Source organism: Pelophylax lessonae, assembly GCF_965119305.1.
Source record: "Pelophylax lessonae genome assembly, chromosome: 11".
In the NCBI taxonomy this organism is placed as follows: domain Eukaryota; kingdom Metazoa; phylum Chordata; class Amphibia; order Anura; family Ranidae; genus Pelophylax; species Pelophylax lessonae.
In genome coordinates, this window is record NC_138778.1 from 151,047,034 (window position 1) to 151,072,243 (window position 25,210).

The 25,210-nt window shown below is 43.3% G+C and overlaps 1 protein-coding gene across 3 annotated transcripts in view; it reads left to right on the top strand.

The window, feature by feature from the left end:
- Window positions 1–463: 463 nt before the first annotated feature.
- SP2 (Sp2 transcription factor) overlaps window positions 464–25,210 on the top strand; it is a 29,583-nt gene continuing 4,836 nt past the window's right edge. For all 3 annotated transcript variants that reach the window (XM_082271867.1, XM_082271868.1, XM_082271869.1), the window contains exons 1-3: window positions 464–559; window positions 7,088–7,156; window positions 10,909–11,754. In XM_082271867.1, coding sequence (XP_082127993.1) covers window positions 7,094–7,156; window positions 10,909–11,754 — 909 coding nt within the window. In that variant the 5' untranslated portion in view covers window positions 464–559; window positions 7,088–7,093. The remainder of the gene's footprint in view (window positions 560–7,087; window positions 7,157–10,908; window positions 11,755–25,210) is intronic.

The following is a 25,210-nucleotide window of genomic DNA, read 5'->3' on the forward strand; positions in this document are numbered from 1 at the left end:
GAGATCAAATACACTGCAAGAGATCCCCTGAGACAATGAGCAGCTCAGTGATCAGTCATGCATTGCTAAAAGGAGACCTGTGTGTGTGTGTGTTTTTTTTTTTTTGGATAACCCACAGTACTCTGGGGATCCCTCGTCCTGTATGAAATGTTTACTTGGAAAAAAAAATGTGCGTGTGAATGCAGTGCGCAGTGGTTTAGGAAACAAAATACCCCCTATTTAGGGTTTAGATCTACTGTAGGGTCACTTTGCAAAATTTGATGGGTGAAAGTAAAGGACTAGTGATTTATTCAGGCTTTATTGGTGGAGTTATCCTTGTATTTCCAAACCTTCAGCACAAAGTAGCAAGTTGAATTTCATTGGTTGGTTTAGTCAGCTGATGTGTTTGTACAATTATTTAAAAAAATCTGTGGAATATAATAATTTTTTAATTATTTTTTTCCTTGATTGAACTTAAATAGATTTCACTATGTAAGATGACCTTGTGAAGAAGATAATGAGATGAGACAGCGGGAAGACGACTATATTTACTCACCTGCCTCTTGAGAATACAACAAAGGTAAATATTCAAAGGTAATCTTGTGTATATACATTTTTTTTTTTTTTTTTTTTTTTTTTTTTTTAATAAATCTTTATTATTTTGAATAGGTTAACTTGTATTTTTAGTTTTAAATGCATACAATTTTGAGTATTACAAAGCTGTATGTCATCTTTGTTTTGAGACTCGGCCTGTACTAAACAGGAAGTGCTCCAAAATGCACTGTACTAAAATTTGCTGGTGTGGGTGTTTTTTTTTTTTGTTTTTTTGTTAGGAATATTCTCATGTCTGCTTTATATAGCATGTAGGGGTTAGGTCACAAAAACTATAGACTGGAACCTTTTTAATTTTTAGAGGAAGCATGTTTTCCCTGGCTGATTCATTTATTTTTGATTTGTTGGTTTTGTGTTGGTTTTTTTTTTTTTTCATTGGATTCTTTTGGAGTAAAAGTAAAAATCTAAAGCCAAATTGTGTTTTCTCTTACGTCCTCTGACAGTCGCCGCCCACTCATACAGTCTCCACTACTGGGTATTGGTCTAATCCACAGGAGTAAGCTAGGCAGAAGATTTTGTTAGAAACATTCACAAAACCTTGTATAGACACGCCTGCTAGCAGCATTCCCAATTCAGTTTGTCTTTTGCCTAGTTAGGAGTAAGCTGGCTTTTCCCAGCCTGGGGCTGCAGTCTCAGCCTTTCTTCTTCTTATTATTTTTTAGATGTTTCCCACCCCTCACATCTACACTGCTTTGGGACATCCCAGTAGTGAAGACTGTATGAGAGGGCGGCGACTGTCAGAGGACGTAAGAGAAAATAGAATTTTTGTAAGAACTTAGCGTAAAATTCTTTTCTCGGAGTCCTCTGACAGTCGCCGCCCCCACCCCTCTTTTGGGGTTCATGGACTTATATACTGCTTGCTAACAAACTGAATTGGGAATGCTGCTAGCAGGGGGGTATTGGACCAGAGGGACAGCCCCCTGTAGGTGTGTCTATACAAAGTTTTGTGAATGTTTTCTTACAAAATCTTCTGCCTAGCTTACTCCTGTGGATAAGACCATAACCCAGTAGTGAAGACTGTAAGACTGTATGAGTGGGTGGCAACTGTCAGAGGAGAGAAAATAATTTTACGGTAAGTTCTTAAAAAAATTCAATTTTTTTATTTTGGACAGTGTAGGGAATAGTTAAAACCTGTCCACATTTATTTATATTTGCATTCTGTGTCTCATTGTGGAAATTTTCGCTTCTTTTTTCCTTTTCTGCAGACACCACAGGAAGTACGAGGAAATATCTACAAAGTGAGGGAATTCCCCTTTTGTAGTTTTCATTGGAACAAGTGTCCCTATTATCGGCCCTGAATACTGACTGCCGACCGCTCCCACAGCTAATCACGGCTACTCACATGTTGTAATTGCTCTTGGAGCAATCGCCCGCAATTGGCCCTAGAGGTAGACTGAGTCCAGGGTCTATCACTCGCAGGTGATCACTGGATTGTGTCCAGGTCCATTCACGAATGATCACTCCATGAGCTATTATATGTGAGTGGGTGTGAGTAGCTGCTGTGGCCTGTGGGTTCTCATATTTTGTTGGTGTTCCATTCACAATTGTGGGAAACATTGGCAGCATTAAAAACCCTGATAAGAGCTCTTAAATTTCCAAAATCTATCCAAAGTGGGGGGGGGGGGGGGACCTTTTGGCTTTAGGTACGCATGACCTTACCAAACAGATTTTTGGGGTGCACATCTCTTGTGACCAATTCTGTGGCTTTTCCACTCTCTATTAACCACTTCAGCTGCAGATGGTTTACCCCCCCCCCCCCCATCCCTTTATGACCAGGCCATTTTGCGCAAAAAAATTTATAGTGTCTACCAACTATGGGATGATATTTATTATTTTTATTTTTTTTTTACTAGTATTGGTGGTGATCAGCGACTTATAAGTAGGACTGCGATAATGCAGCAAGAAAATCAGATGCCTGACACTTTTTGGGGACCAGTGACACTGATACAGTGCTAAAAAATATTCACTGCCACTGTACTAATTACACTGGCAGGGAAGCGGTTAACAGGGGCGATCAAAGGGTTAAATGTAAGTATGTAACTGTGGGAGAGGTGCTTTGAGTAGGGGAAAGCAAAGATCCGTGTTCCTGCTTAACAGAAACACAGGATTAGTACCTTCCCCTCTGACAGAACACCCGTCTGCCTTGTTTACATAGGCAGACTGATGTTCTGTCTGTCCCAAACGATCGGCAGGTCCCAGCAGACATCGAGTTGCTCAGACCTGCTGATTGGCACCCGCTGTATCCAATCACAGCAAGAGCAGGTACTGGCCGCGCGTGCCCCTGACCCAGAAGGGTCGGATCACGTACTAGGTACATGATCTGGCACAGAGCGGCCACCCTGCTGCAGTTAATGTGCATAGGGCGGTCCGCAAGCAGTTAATAATAAAAAAAATAAATACATTTTAAGGTTTGCAACAGCAGGGGCTGAGACATGCAAAGGTATGTGGAACACCCAAAACTCCCAGGTGGACACAAGCAGAGTCAGGAACTTTGGCAGGAAGGTTGTGCTGTCCAAAATCTAAAAGATTTCCCAGGATGACTCAGCCCACCATACTACATCTATAGACAAACCTATCACTTTTCGGTAGACTGACCCTCTAACTGGTGATATGCATGCTGTTTTAGTGCAGTTGTGTATTCTGCCCAAACATAGACTCTGAGATCAGTGTCGCTAGCACTTTGAGAACTAGTCTGCCACTCCCTATTTCTTTTTAGACAACCAATAAAGAGATTACCCTCTCATGAACTTACTAATAAACGTGAAGTCTTGATTCAGGCTATAAGGCTTTATCCTTACGGGCGATTTGTGGCAGTGTGAATGACAGTGGCAGGAATTTGCAGATCCCTGCTGCTGTTTTTGCCATCTGTGAGTCGCTAGCTGTGCCTGCTGAGCCTGTACGCTTTACTGACAGGTCGGCGGAGAGCGGTGATCGCTGCTGGACACATACAAAGTGTGGAAGAGTAAATGGATTTTTGAGTACTTCCTCACAATAACTTTCTCTATGCTCACTGATGGACACAGCATCAGCATTTTGTTGTCTATACTGCTTAATACAGTAGTCTATACTGTGCTGTCTATAGCAGATATGGGGTTTGGCCACCAGTAGGGGCCGTCTCTAGGTGGTGTTTTTGTGCTTATTTTTCTACTCCCAGAGGTAGCGCTTTAACCTCCCTAGCGGTATTCTCGAGTGTGGCTCGGGGTTAACTTTCAGTACCAAAAGCGGTAACCCTGAGCCACACTCGGGATTACCCCAGAATGTTACTCACCTTCCCTGCCAAACCCCTCCCGTCCTCCCCCCGTCGTCGTCCTGCAGTCCTTGCACTCTCTCCCTACTCTATGCACGGCCGATACGGTTCTCTTCCCTGCGAGCGTTGCGACGCAGGGGGGTGGAACCGGCGGCAAATTCAAAAGCTGTGATCCTAACGGATTACACTGTACCATGCCATTTCACCACAGGATTGCACCTGGTGACTTTTCCAGTGCCCTGCCTGTGCTTTTCCAGTTTTTTGTGCCTGGAAAATTTTGAGCGACCATGGCGTTCAAAAAGCTATTTTTGTGCATAAGCGCTTTTAGACGAACTGGAAAACAGCGAAATCGAAACGTAGTTACTTGAAGAACTGAGCGATAGCGATTGGTGGGAAAATTAGTCACCAGGTACGGAAAGTGACGACAGTGATGATTCTGATGTCTCTTTCTGGCACACAGCTTGTGGAATTTGGGAAATCTATCAAATGATTCTTCAGAATTTCCAACGGAGCGATGTGCCAGAAAGACATCAGAATCGTCGCTGTCGTCACTTTCCGGACCTGATGACGAATTTTCCTACGAATCGCTATCGCTCGGTTCTTCAAGTAACTCAGTTTCGCTGTTGCTGTTTTCCAGTTCATCTAAAAGCGCTTTTGTGCAAAACGAACGCTTTTTGGACGCCATGGTCGTTTTCTATTTTCCAGGCACAAAGAACTGGAAAAGCACAGGCAGGGCACTGGAAAAGTCACCAGGTGAAATCCTGTGGTGAAATGGCATGATAAAGTGTAATCCGTTAGGATCACAGCTTTGTATCATCTCATTTAGTGTATTTACATTTTTTAAATGGCGCCGGTTCCACCCCCCCCCCCCCCCCTGCATCGCAACGCTCGCAGGGAAGGGAACCAGAAGACAGGTGCCGACATCGGCCGAGCACACAGCGGGAGGACAGCGGGGGATCGTTGGGGAAGGTAAGTTTTAAAATGTAAAACCGATTTCCATGCAAAACAATGTACCGCTTTTAGCACAGAAATCTGGACATAATCAGATCGCCAGGGAGGTTAACCCTACAGTTAATATTTAGGTTTGTATTCCCCATAAAATTCCTTCCTATCTAATGCAGACTCATTGGTAACTCTCAAATGCAGAAAGCCTGATTCTAAAAGTGGCACTAGGACATTTCTCACAGAACAAGTTTCAGGATGAATATACTCAGTGAGCAATGGAGAATCTTTGCCCAAAGGATTTGCATTGCAAAGAACTTGTTTTGTCAGGATTATATTTCTATGTTATGTTGAGATTTTTATTTTTGTCAGATTGTAAAGGAGTTGTAAAGGCAGGAAGGTTTTTTTATCCTAATGCATTCTATGCATTAAGATAAAAAGCCTTCTGTGTGTGTTGCTGCACTTCGTCCTAATACTTGCCTGAGCCCCCTCTCTCTAACTAGCGATGTCCATGAGTCCCTCGGCTGTCCGAGACTCTGACTCCTAATTGGCTCAGACACAGCAGCGGCGCAATTGACTCCTGCTGCTGTCAATCAAAGTAATTTAGCCAATCAGGAGAGAGAGGGGCTGATTAGACATATGGCTCGGGTGCCCCCCTAGCAATCTACTTGCTGTGGGGGCACTCTATAGGAGGGAGGGGCCAGGAGCAGTGAAGAGGGACCTGAGGAGGAGAATCCGGGCAACTCTGTGCAAAACCAAATGCACAGAGCAGGTAAGTATAACATGTTTTGTTTAAAAAAAAAAAAAAAAAAAAAGCACGACTTTACAATCACTTTAACTGCTTGCCGACTGCCCACAGTATATTTACTGCGGCAGTCAGCCCCTCCTGGGCAAGGCGACATAGTACTACGTCACCCGCCCAGGAGCCTGTAGGGGGCGAGCACGCGCCGCCGGAGGTGCGCTCCCACCCCCGCTCGTTCACGGCCATCCGCGCGCGTTCACGGCGGCTCCGATGTCCGCCGGCTGCTCGCAATCTCCCGCTGGAGAGGGAGAAAGGCAGGCGGCTAATGTAAACAAAGCCGCCTGTCATTCTCCCTGGCGTAACTGCAGAGATCATACGATCCTGCTATGTAGGATCGTATGTCTCTGTGTGTCTCTGTGGTTACATCCCAAGCCACGCCCCTTGACAGTTAGAATCACGCCCCTAGGGACACACTTAACCCCTTGATCACTAATAAAGTTAACCCCTTCCCTGCCAGTGTCATTTTTACAGTAACAGTGCATATGTATAGCACTGATTACTGTAGTAATGTCACTGGTACCCCCAAAAGTGTCAAAAATGTTAGTCAGGGGTCCGATCTGTCCGCCGCAATGTCGCAGTCCCAAAAATAAAAATCGCAGATCGCCGCCATTACTAGTTAAAAAAATAAAAAACAATAAAAATTACACAAATCTTTCCCTTAGTTAGTAAACACAATAACTTTTACGCAAACCAATCAAAATATGCTTATTGCGATTTTTTTAATTTTTTTACCAAAAATATGTAACTGAAAACAAATTGGCCTAAAGTGTTAAAAAATTTTGATTTTTACATTTTTTTTTTTTTTTTTTTTGGGGGGGGAATTTCATAAAAAATGTGAAAAATATTGTTATTTTTTCAAAATTGACGCTCTTTTTTTTTTTTGTTTATAGCCCAAAAAATAAAAATCGCACAGGTGATCAAATACCCCCAAAAGAAAGCTCTATTTGTGGGAAAAAAAGGACGTCAATTTAATTTGGGTACATCGTCGCACGACCGCGCAATTGTCCATTAAATTCACGCAGTGCCGAATCGCAAAATAGGCCCTGGTCTTTGAGCAGCCAAATCCTCCGGGGCTTAAGTGGTTAAATGCTGTCTGTTCAATGACTTCCCTTTCTATGACATAGTCGTAACCTAGACAGGAAGTGAAGGGAATTTCTGCAGACTGCAGTACAAGGCCGATAGAGGGTCTAAACTTTCTTTGCTGCTAAAAATAATATATATCTTTTTATTGCTTGTTTTTTTGCTACTGCAACCTGTGTCACGAGTAAAGTTTCCTTCCACTTACATTTTCTGTCTTACACCCATCACGCATACAGGAAGTAACGCAAAATCTGCCAAATGGGTTAATGATGCAGATTACGAAGGTATCACTGTGTTTACATGCTTGGAAAATGAAAATGTTTTATTTTTAAACTGATCCTTTTTTATGTGTTTGTAGATTATTTATTTTATTATTTTATTCTCCCTTCTAATACCCTCGTAAAGAAATGTAACTTTGCTTTCAGGTCAGCATGACGGCAACAGCTGCAGTAAGTCCCAGTGAATACCTACAACCAGCTGCCTCGACTTCCCAGGTTTGTTGATTCTGTAGAAGTGATGGAGTCAATAATATTCTCAGCATATAATGTAGACAGTGAATACCAAATGGTAAACAGGATTTATTCTTTCTGCTGAAACCTATATGCCTGCTTGATTGTAAGATTTGAGGAATGTATTTCAAAATTGAGATTGGTGTCTAGTGTCTGCTTCAACAAACACTGCGACTTAAAATTACACTTAAAATTAAAAATGCAGTCACACTAATAGTCATTGGTTTTTGGGTTAGGAGAAGCTCTTTGTGCACCTCCTGTGGATGTAATTGCATTCACAATATTAGCAGGAAAACTGTGGGTTATATTGGTCACCTCCAGTCATTTTGAGCGTGTAGTTTAAGCCGAGCTTTCCCTGCAGTGGCGGTGGTCTGATGTTGACAAGACATTTACAGTGAGAGGGTTAACACATCCCTGTAAAAAGAAAAAACAAATTGGTGCAATTACTAGGTACAATTGTGGAGTGCTAGTGTTAAGAGTCTGTAAAAAGTCCATAACATAAGTCCACGGTACTAAGAGCGCCCACAATACCTGCATGTTTTTCTATGGTTTATCCCTTCAAACCGGCTGTAAGTACAGAAAAATAACTGATGTGCCAGAAATATAATGTGCTACTACCGTCCTCTTAGACATGACAACACAATGGGGTTTGATTTAGGCCCCTTTCACACTTGTGCGACTTGAAAGTCGTGCGATTTTACCGTGATTTTTTTGCCGCGATTTTGACTGGACTTGAAGCAATGTCTATGTCTTTGGACCTCAAAACGCATTAAAATCGGGCCAAAGTAGTGCAGGAACTACTTTGAAGTTGCTGCAACTTTAAGTTGCGCATATATGAATGGGTATCATTGGAAAACATGGCGAACGACATGTCGTGCAACTCTGATGTCCAAAGTTGCATGACAAGTTGCACAAGTGTGAAAGGGGCCTTAATAAAACAGAAAAGAGAAAATCTGGTGCAGTTCTGCATTAAAGCCAATCAGCGTCCATTATTTAACTTTTTTAGCTTAAAGTTGAGCTCCACCCAGAAGGGGAAGTTCTCCTCCTTCCTCCTCCCCCTCCTGAAGTCTTCTGGGACACATGACAGGTCCCAGAAGACTGTGGGACTAGTCAGAGCGCAGCACCATTTGTGCAGGGGGCATCTGGCGGTGAGGCCACAAACTCAGTCGGGTGCCCATAGTAAAGATGCTGACGTGGCTTGAGTGGATGCACTGGAGTAAGAGAGATCTGTGTTTCAGGTTAGTTGAAACACAGGATCTCTCTCTTTCTCCCTGACAGAACAGCGGTCTGCCTTGTTTACATAGTGCAAAGTGCAAAATCTGGTGCAGTTCTGCATTCAAGCCAATTAGCGTCCAATATTTTTTTATTTTTATTTTTTTTAGTTTAAAGTGGAGCTCCACCCAGAAGGGGAAGTTCTGCTCCTTCCCCCTCCCCCTCCTTAAGTCTTCTGGGACACATGACAGGTCCCAGAAGACTGTGGGACCAGTCAGAGTGCAGCACCATTTGCCGTTCCATCGCGGCCGCCGGACCTGCTAAATTGCTCCCGATGTGCCCAATCGCAGTGAGAGCGGCGCTCTGGCAGTGTGTGCGCCCCCAACATTACGTACACGCCCTGCCAGAGTATATATGCGGTGGGCGGTCTGAACTGGTTAAAAGTCAGCAGCGGTTTTTGTAGCTGCCGACTTTGAATTCTAAGACCTTAAGAGACTGGAGCTCCGCTTTAATTGAAGAAGCTGAAGTTAGAAGCTGATTGGCTACCATGCACAGCTGCACCGGATTTTGCACTCTCCAGTTTTAGTAAATCAACCCCTGTGTGTTTTTAGCTTTAAGTATTGTATTCCCCATGCTGCCATGTGTGTGAAATTCTGTGTAACAACTTTGACTGCTGCTGTGGTATAAGGTGTGTATTCCTCCTAATTTGTGACTTGCAAAACCCAGCGCTGTCTAGCCACAAGATACCTGATGTGTACCTGCACTATTGAGATATCTGTCAAATAAAATGCAGTGATTTAACCATAATTCATCTTATAAAGAAAACCATTCAAATATAAGTGTGTAATAATCAGTGCAAAAATGTGCATCAACAAAAAGTCCTTTAACATGCTTGTTATTGTCTTATTCATACTTTAAAGTTATGGAATTATCTTTTAATAACACAAAACATTATCTTGGATGTTATGTATCCATTTCCAGTAACTATATCTTTGATATCCTTGTTCCTATCTTCATATCAAATTTCCATATTGGTTATTGTCTTATTCATCCAGTGCCAGTAGTGATAATAGAAGTGCCGTGCTGTGCTCCCCTCCTTTTATGCCTTCACTCACCAACTTTTAGTGGGTTTAGTGCCTGTAATGAAGGGCTTGTGATCCTCAGACTGTTGACTGTTGTGAACGATTGTTTCTCTTCCCTCTTAGGGCTCCAGCAGGTAGGAAAAAATCTTCATGTGGGTTTGGGGAAATGGAACCTGGAGAACTCCATAGTGTAATTCCATTTTTTTTATTTAGAAAAACAAATTGCGCACTTACGAAGTATTCCTCTTGTAATTAGGCATGTGAGAATGAGAACGCCGCTTTGGAACTCAAAAATCATTCCAAAGAGCGGATGTGACGTCACCGGAAGTATTCACTCGCTTAATGCATTTTGCTCCACCCGGGATAAATAAATTACTGCATTTTATTGGCTAGATATCTCAATAGTGCAGATACATATAAGGTATCTTGTGGCTGTACAGCGCTAGGTTTTGCACATCACTATTTTTAGCTTAAGCCCCGTACACACGTAGCGATCGTCGGCCGAACGATCGGCCGTCATTTGTCCAGGGCTGTCGTGTCTGTTGAAAAATGCAAAAGACTGCACACGAATTTCGTCGGCCAACAACAGCCAACTGCAGAAGTGATGTCATGTGATGGTTAACTTTCCCTGTGTTTTTCTTTTCTGAGCATGCCCAGTCTTGCAAATCTGCTGTCTGTCGGCCGAATTCTGTACTGACTGGCGAACAATCGGCCGTTCTGGTGTCGGCCTACAAAAATTTTAATGCCTGCAGGACAGATTCTGTTCAGCCGAAAATGCGCTGTCGGCTGTCAGAAGCATCATACTAACAAGCCTACAATCGGCCGATCGGTCGGCGGCCGAATATTTGCGGCCGACAATCGCAACGTGTGTACGGGGCTTTAGGCAAACATGTGGTGTCAGGGCATATAAGAGGGCCAGGAGAGTGGTAGGGAACACCAGGTGATGTGGTTGCAGCTCCTCTCAAATTGGGTCTTGAGATCCTAATGCACATATATAGAAAAAACTAACACAAGAGTGCGCCTCCATCTAGATGTAGCGCTTTATTAAAAAGAATAAAGGACAATAAATATGCACTTACTAGTTAAAAGTGTATATGTGTGTGTGTGTGTGTGTGTGTGTGTGTGTGTGTGTGTGTGTGTGTGTATATATATATATATATATATATATATATATATATATATATATATTATATAAAATGTGTGTGTGTGTGTGTTGACTACTGTATATTTAGCTCCTAAGCACCTGATGCCAGCCTTACCTACTCAATTTCTGATATTAAAAAAACAGACCTCTCTTCATCTCCATAACCCCTCCTTGTGCACATGAAGGGGTCAGCTCACAATATTTTTGCCAAAATTAACAGTGCTTTCTTACACTTTCAAACAGAAATAAGAAAACGTTTTTCAGTGGAATTTGTAACCACAAGTTTTACTTCCTTTCAGGATACACAGCCTTCTCCCTTGGCTCTTCTTGCAGCCACGTGCAGTAAGATTGGACCCCCTGCAGTTGAATCAGCTGAGACTCCTCCTGTACCATCACGACCAGCCCGAAAAAGACTGATACCTATAAAGCCTGCACCATTGCCAGTGAGTCCAGGGAAGGCTGCCATAGGCATTCTGTCTACTAAAGGAAATGTCATCCAGATCCCACAGCTCAGCTCTGCTAATGGGCAGCTCTTCTTTACTATCCAGAACCCTGTGAGCAAAACTGGCCGTTTCCAAAATGTGCAAACCACCAACCAGGGAATTCCACAGAATATGGGAACTCAGTTCCAGATTGTCAGTTCCACTGATGGTGGGGCAACTCTTCAGCTTGCTCCAGTCTCCAACTCCACCAAACACGTACCAATAAAGCCTGCTCCTCCACAAAAAGTGACTGGAACTGCTGGCAACAGCCTCACATTGGCATTGCCTCTTAATAGTCTACAAGACTGTTCCAATGAAGCAAGCTCTCAGCTTCTCCCAAGTAAACAGTGCAAAAAGGCACGCAAGAAACCTTTTCAAACAGCACCAACACCTAGCTCCCCCTCCCAGGAGCAGGTAGAGACTGTTGTGATAGAGACAACAGCAGACAACATCCTACAAGCGGGTAACAACTTGGTGATTGTCCAGAGTCCAGGCACAGGGCAGCCGACTGTACTTCAGCTGGTACAGCCCAAGACGGACACTCAGATGGTGCAAATACCCCAACAGGCACTGAGGGTGGTTCAAGCAGCATCAGCCACTCTGCCAGCCGTGCCACAAAAAGCAGTACAAAATGTCCAGAATACCGAGATTGTACCCACACAGGTACTAATACATACAAATTATGACATACTGTATTGAGATTTTGTTTCTTTCCACCCCCAGTCACTTGTTTCTTGGTATTTGCTGATCTTTTTGGCAAGCAGTCAGGTGTTCTTTTTTGCTCTTGTCAGTCAAAATCTTGCTTGAAAAATGTAATCACTCTATTAATCTTATCCTTTATTTTCTGTTACAAATTGATGTCCTTTAACCCCTAAGAGTCATGCAATTTATGAATTATGAACTTCTTCTAGTTTTATCAATTGCTGAATTAATTGCTTGATTCTCTGCAGATTGGAAGAGTTCAGGAAAATCTTTTTTCTCTTTTCCACCCCCACAAAGAATTAGATTTGGTCAGTGCTTCTCATTTCACTGACTGATTTATGCACCTGTACTGTGGAGTTATATCCAGCTTGTTGTTTAGGCTCTTCTGGTGTTGGGTGCTTTTAGCAGTGCATCTGACAACTTGAATGCTTTTCAAACAATAGGATTGTGAGAAATGCTCTGCAAACTATTTTTATTTTTTTTTTTTTTCGTGAGGATGGTCTTGGTGTTAGACAAGCGCTTCTATTCCCTATACCTTTCACTGTAGATGTGGCAGTGGCAAACGTTAGTATTAATTAACTCTTGCGAGCCATTGCTTGTATTTCTTTATAAAAATTAGAACTTAAAAGTGTAGACCAGCCGGTGGCCACTGTAGCCAATCAGACTTCTTCAGTCATCTTTACTGTTCTTATTGGAACTTGTATTGCTATAGATAACAGCCTTATGTCTGTTTTTTTGTATGGGGCTTGGTACTTTTATGTTATCAAGTCAATGCTCTAAGGCTTCGTTGGCAGTTGTACGACTCCAAAGTTGCACGACTTTTGAGTGCAACTTTGGTACAACTTTGAATAGGTGCGACTTGGATCTGACTTTGGTTTTGATCAATGATACCTGCCAACTGTTGCACTTTATAACATTCAGATATGACTTTCATGCAACTTTTGAGGGATAACATTGACGTCTATGACCCTCAAGTTGCATGATAGTTAGACCAAAGTAGTGCATAAACTGCTTTAAAGTCGCTGGGACTTTGTTGTACATATATGAATAGTTATCATTGCAAAATATGGGGAACGATTTGTCATGTTACTTTCATGTCCAAAGTAGCATGACAAGTCGTACAAGTGTTAATGGAGCCTAAGGCCTATCTCCCATAGAAAGCTTAAAACACACCCTTTGACCAGAATACTTTGTGATGCTCTTTTATACACACCCTGTCCACGAGTTTCATCGGCACAGAATCAAGATGTGTACTGGTAATCAGTCTGTGCCAGTGCTGACTGGTTGTCTCTTCATGAAGTCCTCATGCAAAAGATCTTCTGGGTCCTAAGAGGACATCACTGCTGGACATTTTAGGAAGCCTCAATTGACAGCAACTGGGACACCATGAAGGGATCTAGTAGATTTGAGACTCAGTGGTGGAGATTTACTAAAACTGGAGCATTCAGAATCTGGTGCAGCAGTGCATGGTATCCAGTAAGCATCTAGGTTCAGCTTGTTCATTTCAGCTTTGGCAATACAACTTGGAAGCTGATTGGTTTCTTTGCAGAGCTGCACCAGATTTTTCACTCTCCAGTTTTAGTAAATCTCCCCCAGTGTGTCACGTGACCACAGATCTAGGGACATAATTGGGGTTTTTTGCTTAGGCTTTTTAAAACCAAGTTGGTCGTTATTTGGGGCTGAAGGGGGTGTTGTCTGGTGTTCGGCTTTAAATTACCCATAAATCCACCAGTAAAGTTAACATTCTCAAGATGTATAGTATGTAGAAGTATTTCCTAGCTTTACAGAAAATAGATGAAAGTGACAGATGGATATAAAATGTTTTTGTATTTATCCAATCCATGCTTTAAAGAATAAGGGCTCTTTCACACAGGCGGACCATTCAGATCCGCCTGTCCGTTTTTTTTTTTTTTTGTTTTTTTTTGGCGGATCTGAACGGTCCCCCCATGCATCCCTATGGGGCATCGAATGTCAGCGGAGACATGTCCACTGACATCCGATCCGTCAAATCTGGACAGATGGAAAACCTATTTTCCATCCGTCCATCGGATGAAAACGGACTGGTCCGTTCCCATCCGATTCCCCCATGGGGAACTGACAGCGCGGAGAACAGCTGTCATCCTCCTGCTCAGCGGGGGATCAGCAGATCGATCCGCCGAGATAAATGGAGTCCGTCCTACGGACGGACTGTGTGAAAGGGGCCTAACACTTCTTGGAAGTTAGTATGGTTTGAATCATGTGAGCATCTTCTGGCCTATTTCACGAGGCTTCAAAGGAGAGACCTTCACATAGTTATTGACTATGGTACATGCTCCTTTTACCAAGCAGGGTTCCAGGGGGTATCTTGTAATGACCACAGCTTGTGTGCAGAAGCCAATAAACTCCTTTTTTTTTGTCCTCGAAATGATTCCTGCTGAGGATATATGAAGCAACGTTTTGACAGCTATTCGACAACACTGGGTGGTTGCTAGCTGGCAGACTAGGCAGGGTTCCTAATGTTGCTCTGTTTAATCCTGTGATTTTCAGATACAATTAGAGTTTTAAAAAATATTTTGTACCAAATAAAAAGCCTTGTGTCCTAAAAAGAGATACATTCTACAATCAAAAATTATGGTAGGTCAAGTAGACATAGGTTAACCAATGCATACTCGTGCCATTAAATAGGCTTCAATTGGATGCAAGTGTAAATTAATCTAGTGACAGCACTGTATAAAGTGTACCTGCAGTAAACATTTAAGCTTAGTATTGCCCACAGGCTTGCTCCCATTCCCCAGTAATCTCCATGTATCTCCTCCAGCAGCTCCATCCGGACGGTTCTCCCCTTTTCTAGCGGACTGACCGTGTGTGTAGAGGTGACACATACAGAGCCTCCCAGTCATATTTTACAAAAGGGTGTGTGTCTCTTCCCTGCTGTGATCGCTCTCCTTCTCTCACTCTGTGAGTGCGTGTGAACTGAATGGTGAATGTCAGTTAGAATCTGCAGGTGTGGATTACAGTGGGAGGGTGTAATGCCTCGCCTCCAGACTCCTGAAAGATAAGAAATGCACTCTGAATGGCCCACCTAAAAGGAATTGGGGGGGGGGGCAGAGCAGATATAAAGGTAAACACTTTGTCAGTGTTTTATTTGAATCATATTTAATAACCTGGTAACAATATTTGGCTTCAAATTGTATGAGAGTTTACCACTTTCAATACTGGAAGCCACAGACCAGAACAAGTATGCATCAAATGAAAGATGACATTTTTCTTTTTCTTCCGAGAGGGGTGTGGGTTTTTTTTTTTGGCTGATATTGATCACACGGTTACCTGTTCTGCGACTAAGCACAGTTATAACACAATTTTCTGTGATTTTGGATGGTGTGATCAATTGCTTACAGTAGACCTATAAAATGCATACTGAAAAATCACATAATGGAGTGAAGAATGACGTTCTACAACCCAAAATACAATTTCTTTGCAGTACTGTGCTACTGTCCATGATAGCAGGGCTGGGGGTCCCTGTAGCTCTAGTGTAATAGTTCAGGGTAACCGGTTCTGGGTTGGCAATTAGTTGCTCTCCATGGCAAGCTGTTTAGATAATGGTGTTTAATATGGTTATATTGACTTCACATAGATATCCTGCTCCTAATAATATCAGATTATCAGTTCCAAGAACCTATACTGAAATGTCAATATAAAACTGAGAAGGGCTAGAAAACTACTCTTTTTAAATAAGTGCTGCTCCAGACACCCATGCATAAAAGCCGTACACACGAGGCGAATGTCGGGAGACCTCAGCCGGTTCAATAAAAACCTGCCAACATTTGGCCCGTGTGTATGTCAGCTGGTCCGACAGAAGCCGGCTTCTTTTGGACGAGTATGCTGGAAAACCAGCAGCCGACAGGCTCCCGATCAGCTCTTTCGGCCAATGAGCGCTGACCGAAGTGTTCTGGTTGGGGGGGTGGGGGGCTATCCCCCTGTCAGAACACAACAGCTCAGCGGGGGAGATTGATGCATTAACGTTGGATCGTTAGTACAGCGGCTCCGACCGGAGCTGTCAGTTTTTTTTTTTTTTCTCTTTCAAGCCATCGGGTTGAACAAACAAAAGCTATTAGTGTGTACCAGGCTTTAGATGGGTTTACTGTAGTAATGTCTCTGCTGCAATAAAATGCCCCTACCTGCCTGCTGTCTTCTCTGGCACTGTAAACTGAGCTGCTCAGCTTACAGCATGGGCCGTTCTGAGTGCAAGGGTGACGGCTTCCTGCGCATGCACAGGAGTGATGTCATCCCCTACCGGCCAAAGAGACCTGAAGATAGGCACTCAGAAGAAGATGCCATTGGACAGGTACATTTTAAGCCTTTAGGCTCCTTTCACACATGGGAGTCCGTCGACAGACTCTGTTTTTCTCAGCGGGGGATCAATCCGCCGATTCCCCCGCTGAGCAGGCGGATGGCAGCTCTGTCTCCGCGCTGTGTGTGGAGATGGAGCTGTCAGGTCCCCGCTGTTCTCTATGGGGGAATCGGATGAGAACAGACCGCCTGTCCGTTCTCATCTGATCCGCTGGATGGATGGAAAATAGGGTTTCCATCCGTCCAGATTTGACGGACAGGATCGGATGTCAGCGGACATATCTCCGCTGGCATCCGATGCCCCATATTGATGCATGGGGCATCCGTTCAGATCCGCCTGAAAAACTGACAGGCGGATCTGAACGGTCCGCTAGTGTGAAAGGGGCCTTAGTTCCACTTCAAACCAACCCCTTCCCCTGTATAATGGCACCTGCAACCATCATGCCACTGTTTTTTTTGCTAATAGTCTAGGACAGTGGTGCCGAACCTATGGCATGCGTGCCACAGCTGGCATGCAGAGCCCTCTCTGTGGGCACACGAGATAGAAGAGCGCACACTGATCGGACATCCTATACGAGGTGTATTTCCTCCACACCTCACTCCCCCCCCCTCCCATAGAACCACATCTCCCACATGGCTCTGGGGCCAGGGGATGATGTATCTGGGATGGGCGTGGTCGAGACAAGGCAGTGCTGCCGGTGTAATGTTAAAAAACCATACCCCGTGAAGAAACCATACCCCTCGTCACTTCCGGTCTGAAACAGCAGAGCAGCACAGCAGAGCGCATGCTCAGAGCCCCGGAGACGTAATTGAAGAAGAAAGAAGTTCACAAGTGCGCATGCTCGGAGGGTATGATATGTTAACGGCACTAATACTTGCGGCGGTAAGATTAAAACAGTTCTGCTGCAACAAATCATCTCCTCTCCCTGTCACTTCCCTGATCTCCCCTAATAAATATAAAAGCGGCGGCGGGTGTATAAAATGTAAGTGACGGCGATCTGTGCTCCGTGATCCGCTTTTATATTTATTAACCGAGATCAGGTGACAGGGGAAGGAGCGGACATGAGGCATGATGCAGAGGAGCTGTTATAATGTAACCGCCGCAAGTTAAACTACCGTGAGAAATCCATACCCTCCGGAAGTGACAAGGGTATGGTTTTTTTCACGGAACACCGGGTTAGATGAAGTCACATCGACAATGGACGCCAGAGCCGGGTAAGATTCCAATAGGCTGGTCTCACCTGGAACCTGCCGCTGTTAATAGTCTCAGCAATTGCCCTCCCCACTTATTAGATACTCTGCTCAGGACCAGCGACAGGGGGGAACGGTGTAGCAGGATGGAAGGAAAATTACAGGACGCTGCACTGTGTCTCTCCTTCCAGCAGATGAAGTCTGGCTTCTTCTCCTCTCTCTCCTGCCAGCTTTTAGCATTGTTCTGTAATTTTCCTCCCGTCCCTGAGCCCTTCACTATTTCTGCCCAGTGCTGCTACAGTGTGATTCATAAAAAAATAGCAAAGTATTCATGTATAACTAGTGTGACATTCCCATGTAAATGGCACTATTTATATATAAATAGCGCGGCATTCATATGCAAATTCCGCCCCTCCCTCAGTTCCCACCCACCTTTAGGAATGGTGCCAGAGAAGTGGATGCAAACAAACAGAAGCAGGCTTGAGAGTCCTGCTTGCCACTGCAATGCTGGATGTTCCATCAGGTATAGCATTCAGGTTTCTGTAATACTGGGTCAGCAGGAGGGGGGTTAACTATTTGGAGTGCAAAGGTGAGCAGTAGGATAGAGTTCAAAGGTAGGCAAAGAGGCAGTGTGCAGAGGTCAGCAGTTTTGTGGGGGTGCAATAGTGAGCAGAGGAGGTCATATAGAAGTAAGCATAGAGGGGGGCGTTGGGAGTGCAGAGGTGAGCAGCTGGATTGGGGTGCATTTGCATATGCAGCAGCCCCTGCTGTCCCTCTGAGAAGCAATCTGTGGTGGATCAATATTCAGAAGGCAGTTGACAGATGGCTGGGCGGTGATACATCAACTTCCCACCCCCAGTATTAACCCACTGGCACTTTGAAATAGATAAGCTGGTTTTGTGTTGCAGTTTGGGCACTCGGGCTCAAAAAGGTTCGCCATCACTGGTCTAGGAGGTTGGATGCCTTATCCTTAGCTCTGCTGTGGAAAGATCTAAGTTGTTTTTTTTTTTTTTTTTCTTCTTTAGCCAAGACGCCCAATTCACCGTTCCGTAACTTCAGTGTAGACTTTGAATATGTTGCTTTTGGTTAGTCTTTTCATAACCTCAATCTGGGTTAGTATATTCTCTGCAACAGCTTTAAAGGTTGTACCCAGATCCCGCTGGATCGAAGATTGTAGGACTAGCCTGGAATGTACCATTTTCAGTCTTTCTATACCTCCAGTCTGATACTGTCTCTGCAGGTTGTGAGTAATGGCTGGAATACACGGGCTGAATATCGCCCGATCATTCGACCACCGACTTATGAAAAAGTGTTCGTTGGTCGAAAACGTTGCCAACATACACAGGCCGAATATCGCCCGACCATTTGACCGCTGACCATCGAAACAGTGCATGCGTGATGTTCTACAGATTTTAAATGAACGACCTCAACACCAACGTATAGAATATCATTCGTTCATAAACGAGACGACAGAATTTTTTGTTTTTTTCAAACGGGATTTTTCGTTCACAATATCGATCTGGTCACTGATGGCTGGGCATTAACAAGTAGAATATCGGCCGATCCTTCGCTGAACGGAAATTTTCGGCAGATTTTCTTATTCCGGCCATAAGCCTTTAGGCTGAAGTATAGTGGTATTTCTTCCACTTGGTTTTGGAAGCCCTACCCTCACTCTACTGGACTGGTAAATTGTGGGCTAGCCTATATCGTGATCTTCACACAGTGAGCTTTGCATTTTTGGAGCCTTCCAGGCATTTGTGCATTGTGTTCATCACCGATTGTTCCTCTGGTCCAGAGTTCTGGCTCAGCTTCTAGTGTGACCTAGTCTCTACAGACTTGCTTGGTAAGCCAGGCCATATGGTCTTAATTTTTTTAAGTATTTCCTTAGCCTACTGCACTGGAAGCTACCCCACTGTTTTTGTTGTGCACTTTTTAAAAATTCCTTCCACACCATCTCTTCATGGTAAGCCCAGCTAAAAGAATATCCTGTGCAGTGGGGCTGTGCCTGCACTGCAAGGGTTAATTGCTTAGTTGGGTGTAGAACAAAAAGATTTACTTACCCGATCCTCCACTCCTTCCCCCCAGCTATTGTTAACCGTTTCCGGATCACCCACCGCATATATACTGCGGCAGGCTGGCCCTCCTGCGCGAACCGATGTAGGGCTACGACGGTTGCGTGCCTGAAGCTGCTCCTGCCCCCATTTGGCAGCGGGGACTCGGATGCACGGGGCAGACAGCTCCAATTGCCGCCTGACACCCGCGATCGCTCCCCGCTGAGAGGAGAACTGTCAGCTGTTGTAAACACAGCTGACCATTCTTCTCTCTGTCTATATAGGATCACAGATCTCTGTGATAATTTCACAAGCCAAACCCCCATACAGTTAGAATCACTCCCCTAGGCTCACATTTAACCCCTTGATCACCCACAGTGTTAACCCCTACCCTGCCAGTGTCATTATTACATTAACACATTTTTAGGACTGATTACTGTAGTGTCGCTGGAACCCCCAAAAGTGTCAAAAATGTCAGTTGGGTGTCTGATCTGTCTGCCGCAATATCACAGTCCCGCTAAAAATGGCAGATCTCCGCCATTACTAGTAAAAAAAAATGACTTAGCTGTCACAAGACTGCTATATACTGCTGATGAGAAAAGGTATTTAGCAGTTTATATTTACTAAAATAATTGCCTTTCCATGTTATGTGTACTGTGGGAGACCAGATATAGTGACTGCAGGCTCCTGGGTTTAGTAACACTTTACATCCACTTTGGAGTTTTTTTAATCAGTTTGTGTACAACAATTAATGCAGCAGTCTGCTCACCAGAGTTGTGTACACACCCTGCATAGAATCCACTGCTGTACCTCTAATGCCCCATACACACGTGCAGATTATCTGCAGACTTTTGTCTGCAGACTTACCTTTTCTATGTAGTGCAAGGGCCTTCCGGATTGCATACAAATTGAAAGTGTTTAGGTTTGACCTCATATTATATGGTTTTGGTAAGTCTGCAGACAAAAGTCTGCAGATAATCTGCACGTGTGTATGGGGCATTAGGCTCCATTCACACCTATACATTTCTGTAGTGCTTTTTGCTGTTCTTTCCACATTTTTTTTACCGCAATTTGCATTTGTTTTTTTATGGTGTTTTTTTTTTTTTGGGGAGGGGGGAATTTGTTGTTGGACAGATTTAAAAACACAAATCGCTGTACAAAACGCAATGCTTGCGTTTTGGATGTGGGTTCATTGAAGTCTATTAAATGCAAAACTCTGCATTTTGCAGGAAAAAAGTCCCTGACCCTTTCCAAAAACAGGCACAAAAATGCATTGATGTGAAAGTGTTTCATAGGAACCCATGTTTAAAAAAAAAAAAAATGCACTGATACAAAAAGCATGAAAAAACAAATTTGTGTGAATGGAGTCTTAGCGTTCCTGGGGTCCCTATTATCTCAAATTCACAGCCTTCTTCCGAAGACTCTGTTTCTACCCTAAAAGCAGAGGATAATAAGCTTGTTGTTCCAGGCAATTGGGTCTTGTAGAACTGTGACTCCCAAGACCTTCACATTACATTCTGTTTGTAATACCTTCCTTATATGAGGGCTGGAAAAAGCCTGTGGAGTCATGGCTTCCTCCTGACAATATCAAAGTGGTTTTGACATAGAAAACATATTGTTAGGTGTTCTCTGCCTGCTGGTGATGCTCCAGTCATCTGCCTTGACGAATGTACCACGAAATAGGGTGACAATATTCTTGTCTTTTTAAAGATTTCCCTATCAGTTGGGCTCTATTCTAAGATGTCAGTTTTGAATTACTGTATCGGATATAGTAATTCAGCTGTTATTGATAGTGTTTCAGAGTTTTGCATCCATGTCAAAGTGGACAAAAAAAAAAAAGACCACTCTATCTCAAGGTCAAACCCTCATACCCTGGAGCTTTTAGAGCAAACATCGAATGCATTTCATTACAGCTGATGTCCAAAACTAGGCTTATATCTCCTGTGGGCTTTTTGTCTGATCACGCAAAGGACACTTTGGGTTTTTACCCTGGCACACTGAAGATAACCTTTAATTCATGCACCCTTTAGGAGTAGACCTGTCTTTAGACAAGATTATTTGACACCACTGGTGGTCTGAGTGTACACCTACCTACACACAGAATGTCTGAAGATGAGGCAGAACAACCCTATTCATCTGCTTCTATAGCAGTACTTCCTAGACTGTCATAGTCTTGTTGTTCACACTAAAGCGGCAGATCCAGAAGCCAAAAATCCTCTTATTTGTTCAACCCTTTGCTTGAAGACTTACCCCCACTTTTAAGTAGGTGGCTTTCTGTTGTCTGCCTGAATCATTTATTGACTTGTATCCTACCCCCCACCTTCTTTCTTTCTTTCTTTCTTTCTTTCTTTCTTTCTTTCTTTCTTTCTTTCTTTCTTTCTTTCTTTCTTTCTTCTCTTTCTTCTCTTTCTTCCTTTCTTCTTCTCTTTCTTCTCTTTCTTCCTTTCTTCTTCTCTTTCTTTCTTTCTTCTTCTCTTTCTTTCTTTCTTCTTCTCTTTCTTTCTTTCTTCTCTTTCTTTCTTTCTTTCTTTCTTCTTCTCTTTCTTTCTTTCTTCTTCTCTTTCTTTCTTTCTTCTCTTTCTTCTCTTTCTTTCTTTCTTCTTCTCTTTCTTTCTTTCTTCTTCTCTTTCTTTCTTTCTTCTTCTCTTTCTTTCTTTCTTCTTCTCTTTCTTTCTTTCTTCTCTTTCTTCTTCTCTTTCTTCTTTCTTTTCTTTCTTCTCTTTCTTCTTTCTTTTCTTTCTTCTCTTTCTTCTTTTCTTTCTTCTCTTTCTTCTTTCTTTTCTTTCTTCTCTTTCTTCTTTCTTCTCTTTCTTTCTTCTCTTTCTTTCTTCTCTTTCTTTCTTCTTCTCTTTCTTTCTTTCTTCTCTTTCTTCTTTTTCTTCTTCTTTTCAAATTTATTGAGCATTTTGTCACAAATTGTCTTTGTTCCAAGTACCTGGCATCTCTGATTCCTACCCTGGTAGAAATCTATATCGGAGTGCATATTTCACACGATCCTTTACTCCTTTCTGCAGTGGAGTTCTTTTCCATTAAGTTGCAATATGACTGTTGTTTTATGCCCTATACCTTTCTGTAGGAATTTCATGATCTAATAGTTCCATTGGGACCCGTTTTCCACTGTCACTGTCCTTGTGACACCAGACTATTTAGTGTACTTTGGTAGCTTTTTACTCCCTATCCATAGCATGGTCTATTGTATGTCCTCTCTGGTGCCACCTTTTTTTCCATGCTTCCCCATCATGGAATGCCTTGTACACCTTGCTAAAAACTCACTGCTCTTGCTTCTCGCAGTCCCTGCTAAGAGGTGTCTATGGTCTACGCTCCTAGACTTAAATTTAGAAGCTTTTGGTGTGTTTTTTTTTTTTTTTGCCAAAGCTCCCAAACTCAACTACAAAAAATGCCTTTTGTGTCCATGTACACATAGGCTTTTACCTGAGTGTAGGAACTGCTGCTGTTAGGGGAGCTTCAACCTCCCTCTCCTGAATGCGTTCAGGATAGAAACGTTTTGATCACAAGAAAGTGATTTTTGCATTTTTCCATTGGGGTTTGTCAGGATGTGTGTACATGAAGCCTAACCGATCTTTCCCATGTCCCACTTAAAGCAATATTTGTGATCATCTCGAAACTCCTCCACATAGTTCCTTCTTGTGCCATTTTTCTGTCCTTTGCAATTATCGAACTAAGTTGGGGCAATTTGTAAAGTAGGCTTTTTACTTCTGGTACATCCCTCCTGGATCTTAGTCAAAGTGAGGACTATCCCTTTATTTATCCTGAGAGCATTCTCCCACTGTCACACTTGAGTCTAGCCTGACAATTTTCAGACCTTTTGCGTGTTCTCCCAAGCTAAACCGTGAGGGACCTCCTTGTAAGTTCCTCTTGTTCCTCCTCTTAAGGAAGCATCCATCACTAAAGTCTGTATCTCCTCGGAGTGTCCACAGACAGATATATTTTTTTTATTTTGGCTGTGCACCTTTCCCTGCTTGGGATATTCTAAGTCTAGGGACCTGCACGAGGTCTGGTTCCTAAAAGATTTCTCCTTTTTGTTATTTTTCTCACTTATTCAAGTGCTTGTAGGTGTATTCCTAACCTTGGCTCCTCTACTGTGGATTTGGCCCCTTACAAGACCCAAGTATACACATTCTTGCAATCTCATACAGTTTTTAATGCCCAGTCGGGCAGGTTATCCATTTTATAGTTGTGATTAATCACCTCCCCCTATCCTTCTACAGGATTCAGGGTTACTAGCCGATTTTTGCTGATCAGAGGGCTCTAGTTATCCATTCTTACTTTACTTTTTTCTCAGATGGCTTCCATTACATAATTTCCCTCTTCTGGCAGTCAAGTATTAAAGTGGTTGTAAAGGCTGAAGGTTTTTTTTTTTAATTTTTTACCTTTAATGCATCATGCATTAAAGTGATTGCAATGTCTCATTTAAAAAAAAAAAAACACTAACCTGTTATGCCCACCTCCTGTGCAGTGGTTTTGCATAGGGCAGCCCAGCCCGGATCCTCCACTTCTCGGGTCCCTCTTCATTGCTCCCGGCCCCTCCTTCCTATCATGTGCCACCACAGCAAGCGGCTTGCAATGGGGGCACCCGAGCCAAGCTGCAGCTCCGTGTGTCTGTTTAGACACCGAGTTGCCGTTCGACCACGCATTCCCCTCTCTCCTGATTGGCTAACTGACTTTGACAGCCGCAGGAGCCAATGGTGCCCCTGCTGTGTCTCAGCCATTCAGGAGGGAGAGTCCTGGACAGCCAAGGGACTTGTGGACATCGCTGGACAGAGGGGGCTCAGGTAAGTATTAGGGGGGGCTGGGGAGGCTGCTACACACAGAAAGCTTTTTATCATCATGCATTAGGATAAAAAACCTTCTGACTTTGCATCTCATTTAAAGCAAAAAAAAAAGTCTGTGCCAGAGAATCTCCCTCCTAAATACTTAAACTGAGCCTGATTCTCCATCCAGTGCTGTGCATGACAGCAGTGGATCTCTCTGCTCTCTCCCTCCTTAGAGAGCAGATTGATAGCAGTGGGAGCTATTGGCTCCCGCTGCTGTCAATCACATTCTGTGATGAGGGGGCAGGGCTGAGCCGCCCTGTCTGTGTCTATAGATGCCTGTCTGTGTCTATAGGGCCCCATAGAAAGCCGATACAGTGACTCTACTTTTGGTTGACCAGCTTTACACTGGTGGTCTAGGTTATTTTTCCTACTCTGGTTATTGTTTAACCACTTAAGCCCCACTCTGGAGAATAAAATGTCGGTCATAGCAATATTTTTTGCAATATTTTTTGTCACGTGGTATTTGCGCAGCGGTCTTTAAAAACGCCATTTTGTATGGTTACCAGTTTAGAGTTAGAGTGTAGCTCTTTTTTTTTTTAAATTATTGCTCGTGCTCTGGCGATCGCAGCCATACCTCACATGTGTGGTTTGAACAGCGATTTCATTCGCGGCTTGACTTCTGTATACGTTTTTTTTTTTTTCCTGCACGAGCTAACAGTGACGAGGGCGGCTAAAAATTTTTTTTTTTTTTCCTATTTATTTTATATTTTTTTAACTTTATTACAGGTTTTTAAAAAAAAAAATAAAAATGTGATCACTTTTATTGCTGTCACAAGCAATGTAAACATCCCTTGTGACACCAATATGCAGTGACAGGCACTCTTTATGGAGGGATCGAGGGTCTAAAAGACCCTAGACCCCTCCACTACACTTCCATGTATTCAAAACGCCGAAAACTGCATTTTTGCATACAACCGTTTTTAAATCTGCCGCCTTTTGCAGCAGAGTAACCCGGAAGTGACGTCATGGACGCCACCTCCGGGTTACGTCATCGGAGACCCGATCAAAGCC